At 39.1% G+C, this 20617-nt stretch overlaps 1 protein-coding gene across 1 annotated transcript in view; it reads left to right on the top strand.

Moving 5' to 3' along the window:
- igdcc4 (immunoglobulin superfamily, DCC subclass, member 4) overlaps positions 1-20617 on the top strand; it is a 95475-nt gene that overhangs the window by 51103 nt on the left and 23755 nt on the right. The window contains exons 8-13 of the mRNA XM_052040277.1: positions 1721-1858; positions 2753-2923; positions 3870-4100; positions 9474-9581; positions 9872-10046; positions 14037-14164. Coding sequence (XP_051896237.1) covers positions 1721-1858; positions 2753-2923; positions 3870-4100; positions 9474-9581; positions 9872-10046; positions 14037-14164 — 951 coding nt within the window. The remainder of the gene's footprint in view (positions 1-1720; positions 1859-2752; positions 2924-3869; positions 4101-9473; positions 9582-9871; positions 10047-14036; positions 14165-20617) is intronic.

Raw genomic sequence — 20617 nt, 5'->3', positions numbered from 1 at the left:
AGCAATTTTATTGAATAGAAATTCATGGGCAGCTTAGTTCTAATTTCCTGACATACGTAGCCAAACTCCCTGTCATTAAAACATACATAATTCACAGCTTACATTGTCCTGTCTGGATTTTATGTGTTTAAGAATTTTGAAAGAATTCCCTTAGCACTTTCATCTTATTGGTGGCTAAGTCCTCATTTAGGTCTCAGAACAATAATATGCTTTTAGGAAACAGCCAACAAAATGTTCAGAGACGACTTTCTTTCAGTCTTGCTCACTGTCTTTCCTTTACTGCTTCTGAGCCCTCAGTATATTTTTAAAGTTTGATTTCTTCACAATTGTATTTTGATGGAAGTGGCTATGCCTATCAAACTGGCATGAATCATCTTTAGCAAGAGTTCATTATTTCAACATTTAGGAGTTTATCATTAAAAACTTAGGAAACCAATCTCACTATTTTTGCCTTTTCCCCCATCTTTGGCAATCTGTGGACAATTATTTTTCATTCTTGACACTTCCTCTGTAGTTCACAGCACTGCCAAGATCAATCTATTTAATAGATTTGTGTCTTGTTAATCAGTCTACTTTCTTCAATCACACTATAATTCATTTATCAAGTTACAATTTGACAATTTAAACTGGTGATCATAATGCCTATGTGTATTCTAAATATGAGATTTAGGAAATACTAAGCACTATTACTTCAGTAAAGCATTTTCTGAAATTTTTCAGAACAGAAGGTCTCCGTTACCTACCAAGCTCAAGGTCTCCGTTACCTACCAAGCTCATGCAATTGTATTTAAACTTTTTGAAGTGAAAGGCAAAAAAAACTGCATAAATTTTAGATTAAAAATTATCCAGCTGGTGGTAAACTTTACTCTTTTTCATTCCTTGTGCTCTGTGAACACAATCTAATCCAACTTGAAAGATTCCACTGTGCACATACATGAAAATATTGTCATGATGTTGCATGTATATCATCTGGTCTACTCCAATCTGTATTTAGATCCAGATCAAACCCAACCAAAGATTGTTTTTCTAGTTTTAAATTTCTTTTGATCCAGGTTTGAGGTGAGTGCCTAGAAATTCTTCTATGTTAAGAAAGACACATTAAACAGTTAATGCTCAATGAGCCATGTTTTGACTTGCTGCTGCCAAGTTTTGTGGTGCCAAACGTCTGTCACATGCATCTATTTCCTAATGTGACTCAGTGGTATTCTTCTGTACCATATTACAGGTGGGAAATAACTGTACCTTCATAACATGCTGTGCACATCCTCTAATATGTAGCTGTAACAATGACATATCAATGTAATTTCTTTTCCCTATTATACCTTTCTATCTAGTTACTTTCCTCAATTGTTCATGCACATATTATGCAGAGCCTTTTTCCCAGCTTAACTTTTCCTCTTAATTGTACCCTATCAAAAGAAAATTATGCAGGTGCATTCTAACAAAATAAAACTCAGTTGTACTTTGGCAAGTCCCAGACTTAGAGGGTCTGCATAATTCTGAGTTTTATATGAAAGCATTACTTCCCTTCTATATCACTAGTCACAATTTGGCTTATTAAAGGAAAACTCTGCAAATTTTTTTGCAATAAAAGGCCTTGGCTTTAACTTAATGTTACATTTGGATTCTGTTTCATTAAGTTAGTCTGAATTTACTTTGTGGATTTATCCTTATCCTCAACATTGAAATTGTTCTAATGCTCTTTTCCCATTCTGAACAGTACCAAGTACTGGCCCTCAGCCATCCTTGTCGATTACCACCCTCACTGATATTCGGGTAACTTGGCTTCCACTCTCTCCAGAGCTTAGCCATGGTAAAGTAACAAAATATCGAATTGATTACTGCATGTTGAAAGAAGGTATGTATCAAGCCTGCTAGTCTGTCAGAATTCTGTCACTTGAGCTTTTTGGAAATGTACTTATTTTGAATATACTGTATAGATTTTCATTTTCCTTGTAACTTTGGCACGTAAGCACAATACAATGACTTAGAACTTTGATATTATACCTATTTTTGGAGCAGTAATCTTCCATTTTGAAAATGGCAGTCTATTTTATCAGTTGTGTGTAATAGCAGTCTCCCTTAGTAACATTATTGCTCATTATTCTTAGTTGCTACAAAAGCCAATATCCTGGTACCCTGGCTTGATGACTGTTGTGTTGGTAATTTCCTCATGCTTCTTCAGTCCCTGCTGGGGACCAGAACTGTTACTCTCATCCTTTTATACTGCAGGCAAAATGCTGAGAATACTATATAGCAATAGTGGGTGTTGACTGGACTTTGAATCATTCAGTATCTTCTCTTCAGTTCTCTTCTGCTACATTTGTGCGTTAATTACTTTTCCATTTGTACCATTGAAGTTTACATATGATTGTCATGTTGCCTGTCCAGGGAGCAATAACTTCATCAGACTTTTCCAATGGGGTAATGGCATGTGGCTATTTACTCCATGAGTTTAAAGTCAATTGATCAAAGGATCCAAAATGGATACTTAATTGCTAAGTGTTGAATGGGAGATTGTCACAAATCTTTATCATCTTGATCTGGGAGAAGGAATAAACCTAAAATACACAGCATGAATCAAATGCTGAATGAAATCTTATACTGAGACTCTCCCTCAACATGAGAGTGGATCACAACAGACATTATATAGGCAAAGAGTTCTGACATTTTTGGGGTGCATACATACTGTTGCAGACTTCCACTTTTATTCAACTACTGTTAATAAGTACTACTTCTGTTTATGCAATAGATCAAATTTATTCAATTGAAGTTGATGGAAATGAGACACAGGTCATACTTCCTACAGTACAATCAAAGAAAATTTACAAAGTTCGGATTGCAGCAAGCACCAGTGTGGGATATGGCACACCATCAGATTGGACCCAGCACCTAATACCTGACAGAAATAAACAAATAATGGGTAGGAATATTCTCTTTCCAGAATGACTGTATTATTTTCTCCATTGTTTAGCACAAAACATGTATGGAACATTGTGGTAGGAAATTTGTAATATTCAGTATTGTAATATTCCTGTTTCAAGTTCACTCCAGATGAATTATTGTCCGTGATGATAATTTATGATATACTGTCTCCCAGGCATATCGAGTAACTATCTCATTGGAAATGTTTTGGCTTTAATATTATCACCTTCATGGAAAAACTAGACTTTCAGAGAAGTGTGGATTGAAAACTCATTCAGTTAGTGATCCCTGAGATTCATCTGCATATATTTTTGTCAGTGGGTTTACTGCTGCTTAAAATTTCACTACGTTCAAGCTATGGCATCAGTGCCAAGACTGCAATTTTTATCTGCTAATTTTTAGACAGCTACAATGATCACAAATCATAGAAAACAGTGGTTTTGGAATACTTGTGCAACCAGTGTTTGCTGGGAGAGCAGTTTTAAACTATTGGGATTAGTTTTAATTAAAGTTGCTCTACACTAATTCTGGGGAGCCACAACCTTCTCTCGAATATAATCGGCTTTCTTTTGAATCCAGTTCTGATCCCATGTGCACAGGTTGGCAATTGGTACAAGAGACAACTAATTTTATTTTTTTTAATTAACTTGCAGTAATTGTAGGTAAACTCACAAATACATTTTTAAGTTTCTCGTTATTAGGTAGTAGTGGATTTGGAACAAGCAAGGCTGCCACCACAAACCCAAGATGTTTGATTACAAAATTGAGACCAATGCATTGAAAACATAAATATCTGATATATGGGATTAAAAATAACAATAACAAAAGTCTCCAGTACTTTATTTGGCTTGAGCACAAAAAGTCATATGTATCCAGTTACAGCTAATTACTGTTATCAGGTTCAAATGGTTCATCTAATAATGACCTGCTCTGCTTTGCTCCAGTTCCATTTGCTCCTACAGAAATGAAGGTCAAGACTAAAGTAGATTCTCTGCTGGTCACATGGCAACCACCCTCAAATCAAGTCCAGATCCAGGGTTACAAGCTCTATTACAGAGAGGCAGATGCAGACGATTCGAGCAAAGAATTAAGTGAAGCTAATGGAGACGAGCACTGGACGAAAGGACCAATCCGACTTAGAAGAAAAATTAGGCAATATGAGATTACTGGATTAGGTTAGTGAAGCTGAACTAACCAGAATTTTATAGCAAGTTATGGGAGTTTTTTTTTAATTGAACTGTAACCTTTGGAGAGGTGTGCTGATTCCAAAAGGAAATAAATAAAACTGGAGATTGAAGCATTGGTTACGATTCTTCATCAGTGAAGTTAATTACGTAACCTTTGCATTTGTTTGACTTCATTGCTTCAATCACCAATGTACTTCAACCTTGATGCTTAAAATTTTGTACCCATTCAATATCTGTTCCACAGTACCATAACATTATTGTTGTTTTTTTGGCTATCCCCAATTATTTAATTTATCAGCCTGGATGCACTCAGCCAAAACTTTGAGAGGAACTGCACATTAAGATAAATTCTTGTTGAATGCTTCCAATGGCTCATAATTTTGTAGCTCTATAAATCCATTTTGTATCTTTGATTTTCACTTATTTTCCAAATTAAATTTCCACTTGCGAGGTCATTCAAATGTCATAAATACGAGTTGTGCTTCTGTTTCAGCTAAATTATTTTTACAAATCCCAATTTAGAGAATTTATGAGGGGCTAGATCTAATCTACTTCGAGATCCTCAGAGCTGTCAGTTGTACGTCCTGTTTTAGACTTTAAGCTCAATGAAGCAAACCAAAAAAGTAATGCAGCACATGGAATGCAATACATCGTACTATCATCAGCCCTCATAAATCACTTTATGGTAAATGCAGTGATAAGTTTGCATCTCTAGTTTTCATGTTTTACACTATAACTTATCACTCTTCTCTTGATATTAAAAATAGTGTGTCAAAAATTTTGAGTGAAAGCACAACGTACTAATTATTAATCCCTGTATGCTGCATGTGGTAACTAGTCTTAAAGCAATAAGATGATGGAGCAGAGAGTTGGAATTGAGTCTGAATTCAGCTTTTATTCCAGTCTTTCATCTAGAATTAAAAATTGAGGTAGGGATTTATCAATTATTGGATATAATGTGCAGCATTTTAGTATTTTGGTGTTGACAGGGGAAGGTAGAAAAAAACAATTTTAGCATTTTCAATTGCTTTGTGTTAAGGGATTTGTCAGTTTACCCAAAAACTTAAACCATCTTAGCACTTAATTTTAGTAAATAAAAAAAACTTTGTTTTGAAAACATATCGTTAGTACTAACATTTATTCTTCATGTACTTTGATAAAATACCAGAAAATATAAAAATATTGAATACGTAAAGGTACAAACGAAATGCATTCCATAGAAATTTACCCTGTATTTATAGAAACCCTGTATTTACAGAAATCCTACGCCATTCATGAAGAGCATTGAAGTACATTCTAGAGAGAAAGCACCCTCCAAGGTCAGAGGGTGTTATTGCACATAAACCATTGTGCCACCAGATGGTGCCTGAACATTTCCCTAAATTTACCTTAACTATATACTGCAGAGATCTTGTATATTAATTAGAAATGTGACGATATCCCCATGTACATATTATCTGTCGCATCCAAGCCTAAACAGCCTTGAATTAATGAGCCCAATTTCCTCTTTAATATTTTCCATTTTGTCAATGGTAAGGTGAAAGAAACAAGGTTTCTTGTACTTTGGTGGACCTGTGACAATGCTTTTAATAAAAGGATCTCAAACTTCCTCCGATATTACGGTTGCTCAGTGCTGAAGATGAAATTTTTTTGGCAGATCAACTCTGGAATTTTACTGGTTTTGAATCACTATTAAATTATGGAGGGGGATATAGAAATCTTATTGGCTATATTTTGGCCTATTAAACTTGCAAGTGAATATATTTCCAATGAAGGAAATAACACCCACAGAAACTTTGTGGTAACATGGGTGATGGAGTGAAGCATGATTTTTTTTTCCTAGCAATTTAAGAATTTCCTTGTGGAGCCTTTATCTCTGAAATCAGAGAATTCTGCTCATCTAATGAAACTAAAAGTTGTTCCAAAGCACTTCAGAACTTTACTCTGTTTCATGTGTTGTATTGGAAAATAGGGTTGATATCTTCACAGGTTCTGTTGCAGTAAATCAATAATGCTAACTAAACTTGACACTTCTTTGTCTAAATCGTAGAATTCTACACATTTACCTTGTCTTTCATGCTGATATATTGAGGATCTGATTTCTTAAGAAGAAATCTTGTACAAGATTGCACACTTCATGAAAAGCCCACTATTGCAAGTAACTTATTCTTTTAAAAAATGTTCTTTTCCATGGCATAACATGCTTTACTATGCCTGTCTCCTCAGCTTATAATTTATAAGTTATCTTCTCCATAAAGTTTCTTGATCTGTTTTGGACACTGGCCATCTTGTCTTTAATCTGTATAGAGGGAACATATTCCTGTAAATGATCTACTACTTTCAAACCTAACCAGTGTTGTTGGCAAATTTAACCTAGAATTTGGAGCTGTGCTCAATCTGTTATAAACTTATTTAGTTCTATTTAAAATAAAGTAGTTAGATTTCTTTCCCTCCTGGAATCGGTGAAGTTTAAAATTCTTCAAGGTAGTTGATTATGTGGTCAGTAACAGCATATTTGACATAGAAAAATATGATCATGCTATGGTCTTCTATGAGATTATGACCATCATCCCAAGATTTGCAAGCTGGAATTTTATGTTTATGCTAGGAGTACAAATTCTGAGGCAGCTGTTGCTCTATTTTGTATTAATCCAAAACATCGGCATCAAATGGCAGTACAGGCCTCCGTGGGTAATGAACGGATTCTGTCTTTTGCAGATGGCCATATGTCAATTTTGTCCATGAATTGGAAAATACACAAAAATCACTTGATAAGGTAACCATACCTTCACAGTATTGTAATGAATGGCATCAAAATCATATGACTGATAAGAAAAAATGCTAATTAAAAGTGGAATGAGGAAACTAGGTCTGCCATTCTTAGAAATAAACATGTACGTACAACATTTATTTGAACATTAATAATATTATAGGAGCTCATTCGTATGTAGGCATATCCATAAGTGAGGCGTTCATAACCCGGGGACAGTCTGTAGTACATTTTGAATTGTCTGTTTCCCCTGCACTTGGAGGACATGGTTCCTCCTTGCAGATTTTCATTTCACACATTGTTTTTCCCCAAAACTGCTTATTGAATCAGAGTTGTGCATCACATAAGGGAAGTGCTTGAAATTGTTTTGAGTTTCCATGCTTTAACACACACCAAGTTCAAATTTATGAAACACCTGACTTTGATAGTGTGGCTACTATTGTATTTGATGTCCAATTTAGCATACATAAGCAATACCATGCTACTGTAACCAAAGTGCTTGATTGTCTTTCTGAATTTGAAGTTTTTCATGCTTTCAGCAGAGTCAACTATGCAAAAGAATGCGATCTGTTGTTGAATTTTAATTCCGAGCAATAATTGCATCAATTGTTGCTAAGTGTTCCAACTATGCATCTTCCCCTGCTTCAGTACACTTGAATGGATTTTTATTTTCCCTGAGAGCACAAATGAACGTTATTCAAAACTCACATCAGCCTGTAGTATCTGGGATACATGAGCTTGAATTAGAAAAGGAATTGTACTTTATACTTCGTCAGTTATACTTAACAGTGAGGTGCAAATTGCAGCCCACTTGTTAAAATTGGAGAGGAAGTTTTCAGTTAGCAAGCTGGAATCATTAACAGAATGGTGCGAAAAAAACTACACTGATACAACTATAACTAACAGCAGCATGAATGGAATAGAGGTAAATGGATAGAAATTAGTCTTGGCAACATAAAAGCAGCATACCACCTTTCCACCTCCTCACTCTGCCAAAAGAAAAGAGACCTAATGATTGACAGAAATTAAATCTCAGTCCTCATTTGTGTATTCACCAAAATGTGTCCACTGGCGGTTCACTTCATGGACAAAATCAGGCTTGGGCCATGTACCTCATCAGCAGGGACCCTTGCATGAGACCTGGGACCAGGGATAGTTGGAGCAGAAGAGAGTGCTGATTGCAGTCCTGCTCTTCCATGAAATTAGTAGAGAGAACAAGCCCCTAAAGTAAGCAATTCATTGATTGCTAAGCTTTCTCCGCATTCTCACCAAGCTATGTCCATGAGAAGCTGTTTTGTAGAATAGTAAGTTCAAACAATTGTCTTTTGTTGGAGGCTACAGGAAGAATCCTTTCCTGATCATCAGTTTTCAAACACTAATACATATTGCCTTCATACTTGTTCAACAAGTTCATCCAGGATATTTAAAAATGGACACCAAAAAATTTACCAATGAGACCAATATTGGTATTCAGAGGATTTTGTTGTTCTTTGATATTAATCATATAGTCAGCATGTTGATTTGGCAAGCAGTCAGGAAGCCTCTGCGCAAGGCTGTTGGAGTATAAGAGGAAGAAAGTCTTGCTGCAATTATATCTTTTTAGGCAGTCCCTCAGGATGAAGGATGATTTTCTTCCACTCTAGTTTTGTGGGCTCTGTGATGGCTACAAGGCTAGTGTTGGAGCCACAGATTATATATGGCTTTGGTCATACCACACAGGAGTACTGGGTTCAGTTTTGGTTGCCTTACTCAAGAAAGTATACATCTAAAAACAGAATGAAGGTGCCTGTGATTACTTCTTGGAATGGGGTCTGTTTTAGGAAGGGATCTTGAATGCAAAGAGATTGTATTCTTTTTGGGAGAAATGTATAAAATTGGAGAATCGATGACAAGGTAGATGCCTCTAGACTCTTTTCCCTGGCTGGGGCTTGTGCGAGAAGCCATAATTTCTGGTTAAGGAAATGGCCCCATCTTGAACCAAAATAAGAAATTTATTCACACATAGTTGTAAATCTTTGAAATTCTCCACCTGAATGGGCAATAGATGAGTGTATTTAAGGCTGCAGTCAATAAATTCTTAAACAGTTAGGGAACTGAGAGATATGGCTACAGAGTGGGAAAGTAAGATTGATGTAGGTTGAATGGGCTGTGTGACTTGCATCATCTTTTTCTTATGATTATAAGACCCACTGTCCTATTATCAGTCCCCAACACAGCTATAAAGTGGCAACATTAATTTTAATATGTATTCAACACCTCTTTCACAGCCATTGCTGCAAACAAAGGTAATGGAAGCATGTGATCTTGGATGAGAATGGGAGGGAGATATAACACAAGTATTATCAGCTCAGTAAGAAATGAAGATATTATCTTTCTGTATGCCATTCTGTAGCATGAAAGATCAAGTGCCTGTCTTCAATATTAAAGACTGACCTAAAGTGTGCTCTTGTATTCCTCATGTATTCCTACATAATTACTACTATACTAATATTAAATGATGTCCTCATTGAAAAGAACTGGGCAATAATATCAGTTGTTACAGTGGCAAAGTACTCTTCCAAAAATATTTAATAGACTTTTTTTTCATTCAGTGTCAGACAGACTTTATGAAATCAAATTGATTGCATTTAACAAACAAGATGATGGATATGCAGCTGTATGGAAAGGAAAAACAGAGAAGGCACCTGTCCTAACATTAGGTGAGAACCATACAAAGGGTGCAATGGTAATCATTTAAAATATAAAATAAGCCGAAGTATCGTAGTGTGCACAGCCTAACAATAACACAAAAACTTTTAATTTTCTCATTGCATGAAAGGCATGCTTGGTAAAGGGCATTTTTCAATGGACAGCTTTTATATGATAAAGTGTTTTTTTTATATTTTGGGCAAGTTGTGCAATTATTAGCTTCTATTCAACAATTTTTAACAATATTCGAACTGAAGGCAAGATGTAAAAGAATAAAGTACATCTCAGAATATTTCTTTAGATTCTCCTGTGATTCTGCCACCTCCAACCCAACTTCGGGCAGAACCCAATGGCTCCAGAGCAATCTGGTTACATTGGACCAGACCACCATTCACTACAGTCCAGATCACAAATTATACTGTGCGCTGCAGTCCTTGGGGGCTCAAGAATGCTTCTCTTGTGACTTACTTTACCAGGTATGTTTGAGAATAAAGCTTTTCATTGACTGTAATTAATTTCAGTAAAATGATATGCATATTATGTGAGTATATGTAATATTCATTTGAGCAATATACACACCCAGATCAAATCCATGAAAAATTGGTTATGAATTAAAATTCTAGGATATATGATTTTAAAATACTAGTGACTTTTTACATTGCTTGAGAATTTCAATATGATCCTTGTAAAAATAAGAAAAATCCATTTTGTATTTAACTTTATCAGGTATATTGGACAGGGTATTGTGCACTTAATTTTCATTGTTATTGTAGATTCCTTTAGTGATTTGGAGCCTGTGGCACCTGAAGGTGATTGCAGAATATAACCAGTTCCATGTGGCTTGGCAGTCTTGTGCATTGGAGAAGCTGATGTTCCAGTTGACAATTATATTGAAGAATGGGATAGGTGGCTAATCTGGGAAAATTTACACTTGTTTATTTGTGATATAAGCTGAATAATGTATTGATTTTGATGTATGTGAATTCTGTATGTATATATCAGATGAAATTTATAGAAACGTTTAGCACTGAAAAGGCCCTTTTCAGCCCACCTCATCCATGCCAATCATGATGCCTATCTTTGCTAATGACCATTTGTCCACATTAGGCCCATATCCCTCTTATGCCTTTCCTATCTGCCTGTTCAAACTTCTTTTCAATGTAGTAATTGCATCTGCCCCTGTCACCACCTCCTCTTGCAGCTCATTCCAGAGAGTCACCACCCTCTGTGAAAAATGTACCCCTCAGATCTCCTTTAAAGTTCTTCCCTCTTGCCTTAGTCCTGTGGCCTCTAGTTCCAGACTTGCCTGTTCTGCTAAAAAGACCATCTATGCCCTTGATAATTTTATTAACCTCTATAAGGTCACCCCTCAGCCTCCTACATTCCGGTGAGAATAAGCCCAGCCTATCTAATCTCTCCTTATAACTACAGCCTTCCATTTCAGGCAACATCCTGGTGAATCTCTTCTGCACTCTCTGTTGTTACCACATTCCTCCTGTAGTGTGGTGACCAGAACTATACATAACACTCCAAATGCGGTCTAACCAATGTTTTGTACGACTACAACCTGACATCCCAAATCTTACATTCAGTGCTTCAGTCTATGAAGACAAGCATATCAAATGCCTTTTTCACTACCTTTTACACCTGTGTGAATACTTTCACGGATATATGGACTTGCACTCCAAGGTCCTTCTGTATATCGATGGTGCTATTTACTCTGTATGTCCTACCAGAGTTTGATCTCCCAGAGTACATTACCTCACACTTGTCTGTATTAAATTCCATCTGCCACCGCTCCACCCAACTTTCTTTCTGATATATGTCCCGCTATATCCTTAGACAACCTTCTTTGTGATCTACGACTCCACAAATTTTCATGTTGCTTGCAAACTTACTAATCATACCCCCAAGTCATTCACATATATTACAAGCAACAACGGTTCCAGCTTGTAAACCACTTGTTACAGATTTCCAGTCAAAAAACAAAATCCAACCGCTACTGCCCTCTGCCCCCTATCATCCAGCCAATTTTAAATCAGTTTGCCAATATTGCCTTGGATCCCCTGACATTCTGGACCAGCCTACCATGCAGGACCTTGTCTTGACTAGCTTTTCTTCATTTAGCTTCTGTCATCTAAGGACTGCTTATCTACAGCTCTGGGATAAATATGTAGTTGGTGCCACTTCATAGTTGTCATTGATGCATACTGTACCTACAAGATGGTCCCTTCCCATGCTCTTGAGGAGAAGGAAAAATTTGGTATAAGGCAATAAGTTGTTCAGCGTGGAACGTTACCCTATAATCCTGAGTACATCCTGTTTATTCCATGTAGAATGCTTACTTTGTAGTTTTCAATTAATGGATTTTGCTAGCCACTATAATTTTTGTTAAATAATTTCTTCCACTTTTATCACTTCAAAAAAAGATTATTAGTAGACATAGTGCAATCTCTGCAATATTTAGTGCTAATGAATAGAATGAGAAGTTTGTTTAGTGGTGTTCAGCCATGTCTCTTTGTTCAACTCTTCTGCCGCTTTATGTATTTTTAACATTCAATATTGAAACCCTACTTCATTTGTTTACATGTTGCTGAGGTTTTGGTCAGTATTGATCTTCTTGCATTATGATTGCTCACCACCACGGTCCATGAAGATCATCCGGAAATGGAATCTTTAAAATCATCACTCCTGGTCCCAATTGGGATCTCAATCTAGCAGATCAGTCTGTTTCCCTCAAATTTTGAGATCCTTTTGTGGAAGACTGTCCTTTTGATAGCCACTTTAACCAACTGGGCTGAAACTGGAGCTCACAAAATTAAAGACAGGCTATTTTTCTGCATGTTGGTGAAATTGGTTCATTTATATGACAAAGTATATCGCAGGTGGGGAATGAGATGTGCTTTCCATTATTATGCATGAGTAGTTTTCTGAAAGAGTTTATTCATTGCCATATGTTTAAATATCTGTCATTTTACTAAGGAGTGTGATGTTCACCAGTGCTCAACATTTTTAAAATTCACTATATCCATTTACATTTTTGAATAGCTCACAGCAACTGTATGATGAGATCTTTAGTGCTATTTCTTACTTATTGCCGTAACAAAGATGCCTTTTGAAAATGAGGCATCAAAGCAATTTAGATAATTGTGGTATTATTAAGTCCCCACATTCATCTTAACTAAAATTGTTTCACATTTCAACAGTCTCCTGAATTTAAGCAGTGGTAAATTAAGACATTTAAGACTTTTGTTGCTACTATTTAAGCTTACCCTTGTGCTGAGTGTAAATGGCTGGTTGATCTATGTTAATGTGCATTACTATGAAGATGAAAACAGATTTTGATTACCTGAGTATGATTACCAGGATTTATCAAAGAGTATGTATTTTTTCCATTCAGGCAAGAAAGTGCAAGCCAGTCTGAAATTGTTTTCTTCAAGATAAAAGTCTACACAAGTATAAAAAGTAAAACATATTCTAAATCTAGAATAAACACATTCTATTGGAAAGATACTTCAGGTCAGTCAGGATCTAGAAAGAGAAAAAACAGATTAGAAAATCCTGGATGTCTAACTTTGCTATTTTACCATGTGTACAGCAATATGATCCAAGAAACAAGTGGAGCTTGTTAATATGAAAAAGGTTCAGTGGTTTTAGTAGATGGCAACATGTCTAATGTTGCAGTCAATTCATCTAAATTAGAGATTCTCATCTTAGAGTCTGTGAGCCCTGTGGAAGTGCAGGTCAAAAACTGAAGAAGTATGGCAAATATCCTGAAGGGTCTATGAGGCTTTAATAATAATAATGAGAGAATTTGGTTAGAAAGTTCACAAAATAAAACATTAAAAGTACTGGCAATACTCTAGCTGCTTTGGTGGTAGGATTGCCACAATTCTTTAAAAGCGGGGCCCTATGATATTATTTATGGGGGATGCATGTATTGAGAATGAATGAATGGGGTTTTCATTCACAAAGGTTGTGAATCACTGTGTACATTTTCAGTAGTATTCAAGCTGTTGTTACCTGTAGGTAAATTGATGATTTGCTTTTAGACAAAAATATTAAAAGATTGGATGAGATGAGTAGTTTACGCTGCTAGTGTTGGAGATACCTTACTAGTCTTCTGTAGTAGACCAGGAGCCAATTAGTTTATCAGTACTAGTTTGTACACTTCAGGCATGTCTTTAGATGTACAAGGTTTATGGAGCTTTTTTAGTTAAGCAGATTTCTTGTCAAGTAAGTAAATTATTGGTTGCTTGTCAATGTAATTTTGATAATATGAACAGCATCTACATACAACTGCACCTGTAAAAGCAAGCATTTTGTGTATAAATAAAAGCTCAAGTGAATGTAAAAGCAATGCATTGACACTAAATCTAACATTCTTTGTGTTTATGTTTAAGTCATACTTCACATGTTGTAATCAGTGTGAATACGTTACATGTAAATTTTTGGGCTGTTTCCAGCACTGTAGAAGAGATTACTATTACTAGCCTGAAGCCATACACTAGGTATGAATTTGCAGTCCAATCCAATGGATTTGGTGTTGATGGTCCTTTCAGTGGCATTGTAGAGGGATCAACACTGTCTGACAGTGAGTACATTTTATTGTTATATTGTGTATCAAAAATTGTTTCATGATCGTGATTAGTGGTCAATTAATAGGTACTTCTGCATTTCCTTTGACGACCCTTTAGGATTTACTGGTCCAACATCAGTGGAGATTTTTGGACAAACTTTGATCTTCAGATGCTCCATTTCTAATCAGTTAAGAGCTGTTGAACATAATCATAAGATAACATGCTAATAACATGCAGTTCTCTGATAAGTATCAGAGTCAAATTTAAAGTAATTGGAACAATTAAAGTGGGGTGTTACCATTGGAGACAACTTAAAATGTTTGGAGAGTCTTAAAAGAGGAGATTTCTTTGGGACTCCATGAAATCTCAAGACATCAGGTCAGATGTGCTAAGGAAACAACCTGTTGATTATAGAACCGTACAGCACAAAACAGGCCCTTTGGCCCACTTATCACCCACTGTTCTCCCTGATGTGACTATGTATTGCTCCATGTTAAACATTTTGGGCAAAGCAGAGGGTAATGAAGACAGTAATGTCTTCTGCCAAGAGTGAATTGATAACAACTTTTCTAATAGTGCTGGCTGAGTCCACAAAGGCATATCTGCTAGACTAGACTTGCATCGTTCAATGAAAGTGAGAGAAGGACCTTCTTGGCCTTATCCTTGTCCACACTGACCACGACAATATTAATAGGAACAACTTTTCCGCAGTCTGTGGAGATGTTCAATCTTCACACTGGGGAGACCCTTTGCAGTACCATTATGTTGAATGGGATAGATTGAGGACAGGTTGTTGATCTCAAAGCTAGGCATCATTGAGATGCTGTGGTGAACAGCAGCAGCAACAGAATTGTATTTCACCACAACTGGAACCTTATGGCCTAGTATTTCTTTGTTCTATAATTGTCTTCAAACCAGGAGAACAACTGTGATTTGACGAGGGGTATAGAAAACTGTCAGGGCCACACTTAGGTATATCAAAAAGTGAGATGCCAACATGATAAGTGTAAATTAGGACCATATGCTTGCTGAACAGAGGAAGCTAAATGTTGTAGATAGAGTGAAGTGACCAACCAACACCCATCAAATCAGATAAAAGTTGAGGTCCTGTCAAATTTAGTTGAGAATAGTGCTAGAAAACTGCTAATTGGAGGAGGAGACTTGATTACCATCCTGCTCCTTGACAATGGTGGAAACCAGCATACACATAGAACAATACAGCAGGAACAGTACCTTTGGTTCATGATGTCCAAGCTGAACACAATGCCAAATTAAACTCTCTCTCTTCTACCTGTGCATAATCCATATCCCTCCATTTCCTGCATATGTCTGCGTCTATCTAACAGCCTCTTAAACACCACTATCATATCAGCTTCCACCACTACCCCTGGCAGACTGTTCTATCCACACACCACTCTCCATGTAAAAAAAACTTGCCCTGCACATCTCCTTTAAACTTTCTCCCTCTCACCTTAAGTGTATGTCCTCTACTATTTGGCATTTCTACTTTTGGAAAAAGATTCTGATTGTCTACCGTATCTATGCCTCTCATAATTTTATAAACTTCTTGCAGGCTCCTCTCAGCCAACAACGCTCCAGAGTAAACAACCCAAGTTTGTCCAACCTCTCCTTATAGTTCATACCCTCTCATCCAGGCAGCATTCCGGTAAACCTCTTCTGCACCCTTTCCAAAACCTCCACATCCTTCCTGTAATGGGGTGACCAGAATTGCACACAGTACTCCAAGTGTGCCCTAACTGAAGTTTTATGTGAATACAAAAGTTGAGACTGAAGTACATACAACCATCTCAGTCAGAAATAATGAGTAGGTGATCCATCTCTGCTACTCCAGAGGTCCCCACCATCATGGGATATCAAGAAATAATTGAGTACTTTGGGTACCAAACCCTAAATCCCATCTGTATTGCAGAAGATGTGTGCTCCAGAACCAGCTGTGCATCTAGCTCAGCTGTTCCAGTATAATTGCAACATAGACATATACCCGATAAATGGGCAAATTGCCACAATATATTCTGTCACTATGATCGCAGGAAAATTCCAACTTGACCATCCAGGTCTACTGTCAGTTATTTGGAAACTGATAAAAATTGGGTTTCATTAGGCCCACTTACCTCCGGATCACAGTGCAGCCTTATTCTGAGCATAACCCTAACCTATGCAAACTTCTCAAATGTTACAATTGAACCTGCATCCACCACTTCTGCTGGCAACTCCTTCCATACTCACACCACCCTCAGATTCTCCTTAAATATTTCACCTTTTACCCTAAACCTATGACCTCTAGTTCTAGTCTCACCGAACCAGAGGGGAAAAAGCCTGCATGCTTTCACCCTATCTATACCCCTCATAATTTTGTATACCTCTATAACATCTCCCCTCATCCTCTTCTGCTCCAGGGAATAAAGTCATAACCTAGTCAACCTTTCCCTGTAACTCAAGTCCCAGCAACATCCATGCAGATTTCCTCCGCACTCTTTCAAGCTTATTGATCTTCTTTCCTGTAGGTAGGTGACCAGAACTGCACACAGGTTGGCCTTACCAACATCTTATACAACTTCAACATAACATCCCAACACTTGTACTCAATGTCCTGATTTATGAAGGCCAATGTGCCAAAAGCTCTTTATGACCCTATCTACCTGTGATTGCTACTTTCCAGGAATTATGGGTCTGTATTCCCAGGTTCCTTTGTTCTACTGCACACCTCAGAGCCCTACCAGTCACTGTGCAAGTCTTACCCTGGTTTGTACTCCCAAAATGCATCACTTCACTCTTATCTGCATTAAATTCCACCTGCCATGTTTCAGCCCATTTTCCTAGATGGTCCAGATCACTTTGCAAGCTTTGATAGCCTTCCTTGCTGTCCACTACACCCCCAATCTTGGTGTCATCTGCAAATTTGATGATCCAGTTTACCACATTATCATCTAAATTATTAATATAGATGAACAACAATGAACCCAGCACTGATCCCTGCAGTACACTGCTAGTCACAGGCCTCCAATCAGAGAGAATCATCTACTATCTCTCTGGCTTCTCCTGCTAAGCCAACATTGAATCCAATTGACTACTTCATCCTGAATGTCAAGTGACTTAACCTTCTGGACCAGTCTCCCATGTGAGACTTTGTCAAAGGCCTTGCTAAAGTCCATGTAGACAACATACACCGCCTTCCCTTGATCAATCTTCCTGGTAACCTCCTCTAAAAAGATTGGTTAGACATGGCCTGCCACACACAAAGTCATGTTGACTCTCCCTAATCAGGCCCTGTCTATCCAAATACTTATACATCCTGTCCCTCAGAATACCTTCCAATAATGTACCCATGACTGACGTCAGGCTCGCTGGCCTATAATTTCCCGGCTTATTCTTAGAGCCTTTCTTAATCAATGGAACAACATTAGCCTATCCTCCAGACCTCTGGCATCTCACCCATGGCTAAGGACGTTTTAAATACCTCTGCCAGGGCCCCTGCAATTTCTGCACTAGCCTCCCACAAAGTCCAAGGGGACACTTCGTCAGGGAGAAATCCTGGGGATTTATCCATCCTAATTCACCTCAAGACAGTAAGCACCTCCTCTTCTGTAATCAGGATACAGTCCATGACCTCACTACTTTTTCCTCAGTTCTATAGACATAAAATACAGAAAAAATTCATTTAAGACCTCCCCCATCTTTCAGCTCCATGCATAGATAACCATGCTAATCTTTAAGAGGACCAATTTTGTCCCTTACTATCCTTTTGCTCTTAATATAGCTATAGAAACCCTTGGGATTCTCTTACACCTTGTCTGCCAGAGCAACCTCATGTCTTCTTTTAGCCCTCTTGATTTCTCTCTTAAGTGTTCTCTTGCATTTCTTATACTCCTCAAGCACCTTATTTGATCCTAACTGCCTATACCTGACATGTGCCGCCTCAGTTTTCTTTACCAGGGCCTCAATATCCCTTGATAACCAAGGTTCTTTAAACTGTTAGCCTTGCCTTTTATTCTAATGGGAACATACCGATTCTGTACTCTCAATATTTCACTTTTGAAGACCTTCCACAGACCAAGCATCTCTTTGCTGGAAAACAACCTATCCAAATGCACGTCTGCCAGATCCCTTCAGATGCCCTCAAAATTGGCCTTCTTCCAGTTTAGAATCTTAACCCTAGAACCAGTCCTATCCTTCTCCATAAGGATCTTGAATCTAATGGAATTATGATCACGAGATCCAACATGTTCCCCGACACTCACTTGTCACCTGCCCTGTCACATTCCCTAAGAGGAGATCCAGTATCGCGCTCTCTCTAGTTGGGACCTCTTACAAATTGATCAAGGAAACTTACCTGAATACATTTGACAAACTCTATCCCATCCAATCCTTTTACAGTATGGGAGTCCCAGTCAATATGTGGAAAGTCAAAATCACCTACTATCACAACTTTATATTTCCTACAACTGTCTGTTAACTGTCTGCAAATTTGCTCCTCTAAATCCTGCTGACTATTGGTCTGCCACATAGTCCCATTAATTTGATCATCCTTTTTTATTTCTCAGTTCCACCCAAATTGCCTCAGCAGTCGAGCCCTCCAGCATATCCTCTCTGAGCACTGCCGTGACATTTTCCTTGATGAGTAATGCCACCCCTCGCCCTTTAATACCTCACCCTCTATCATGTCCAAAACAACAGAACCCCAGAACACTGAGCTGCCAGACCTGCCCCTCCTGCAACCAAGTTTCTCTAATGGCTGCAACATCATATTTTCACATACAGATCCATACTCCAAGTTAGTCTGCCTTACCTACAATATTCCTTGCATTGAAATAGACGCAACTCAGAACATTTGTCCCACCATGTTCATTCTTTCAGTTTCCATCTTTGCTTGTAGTCTCAACATCTACTGTTATCCACAGCCTCTCCACTTGCTGCCCTGCCACTCTGGTTCCCCCCCCCCCCACCCCAGTGTAAAACCCTCCCCCCCCACCCACACGCCCCAGTTTAAACCCATCCCCCCAACCCCCTGCAGTTTAAACCCCTCCCCACCACCCCCCCAGTTTAAACCCCTCCCCACCACCCACCCCCCCAGTTTAAACCCCTCCCCACCACCCACCCCCCCAGTTTAAACCCCTCCCCACCACCCACCCCCCCAGTTTAAACCCCTCCCCACCACCCACCCCCCCAGTTTAAACCCCTCCCCACCACCCACCCCCCCAGTTTAAACCCCTCCCCACCACCCACCCCCCCAGTTTAAACCCCTCCCCACCACCCACCCCCCCAGTTTAAACCCCTCCCCACCACCCACCCCCCCAGTTTAAACCCCTCCCCACCACCCACCCCCCCAGTTTAAACCCCTCCCCACCACCCACCCCTCCAGTTTAAACTGCTCCTCCCCCACCTCCCCATTTAAACTCCTCCCCCCACCCACCCCCCATTTAAACTCCTCCCCCCACCCACCCCCCATTTAAACTCCTCCCCCCACCCACCCCCCATTTAAACTCCTCCCCCACCCACCCCCCATTTAAACTCCTCCCCCACCCACCCCCCATTTAAACTCCTCCCCCACCCACCCCCCATTTAAACTCCATCCACCCCCTGCAGTTTAAACCCCACCCCCTCAGTTTAAACCCCTCACCCCACCCACCACCCCATTTAAACCCCTCCCACCACCCACCCCCCAAGTTTAAACCCCTGCCCCCTACCCACCCCCTGTTTAAACCCCTGCCCCCCACCCCCTAGTTTAAACCCCTCCCATTTAAACCCCTCACCCCCACCCACCCCCCCACCATTTAAACCCCACCCCCCCGTTTAGACCCCTCCCCCAACCCACCCCCCCCACCTAGACCACTCCCCCCACCCTGTTTCAACCCCTCCCCCCACCCTGTTTCAACCCCTCCCCCCCACCATTTCAACCCCTCCCCCCAATTTAAACCCCTGCTCCCCATGCACCCCCAGTTTAAACCCCTCCCCCACCCTTAGTTTAAACCCCTCCCCCCAGTTTAAACCCCTCCTCCCCACGCACCCCCCCCACTCCACTCACCCCCCCAGTTTAAACCCCTCCCCACCAGTTTAAGCCCCTCATCTTAAACAGAACTTCACCTAGGCTTCCACCTGTATTTGCTGAAGCCTCTTGAGCCAAAGCCGCCATCATCATCATCATCGTCGTCGTCATACCCACCCCCCATTCTAGCACTGGCCCACTCCAAAATGGCCATTCTGCTTAACCCTAACTTCTATTTATTGGCTGCTGCTAATTAGCCAATTATTACCAACAATATGCAAGTGTGCCTCAAGCATTACCTCAAATCCCAGCTTTCAAAACCTTGTAGGTTACCGCATATTAAGTGCTTGTTCAAGAGATTGTTAGATAAGCATATGGAGGAATTTAAGATAGAGGGATATGTGGGAGGAAGGGGTTAGATAGTCTTAGGAATGGTTTGAAGGTCGGCACAACGTGGAGGGCC

This window comes from Pristis pectinata, chromosome 28, assembly GCF_009764475.1.
Source record: "Pristis pectinata isolate sPriPec2 chromosome 28, sPriPec2.1.pri, whole genome shotgun sequence".
NCBI lineage: Eukaryota > Metazoa > Chordata > Chondrichthyes > Rhinopristiformes > Pristidae > Pristis > Pristis pectinata.
The sequence above is the reverse complement of the archived record's forward strand: the minus strand, read 5'-3'. Positions and strand labels throughout refer to the sequence as shown.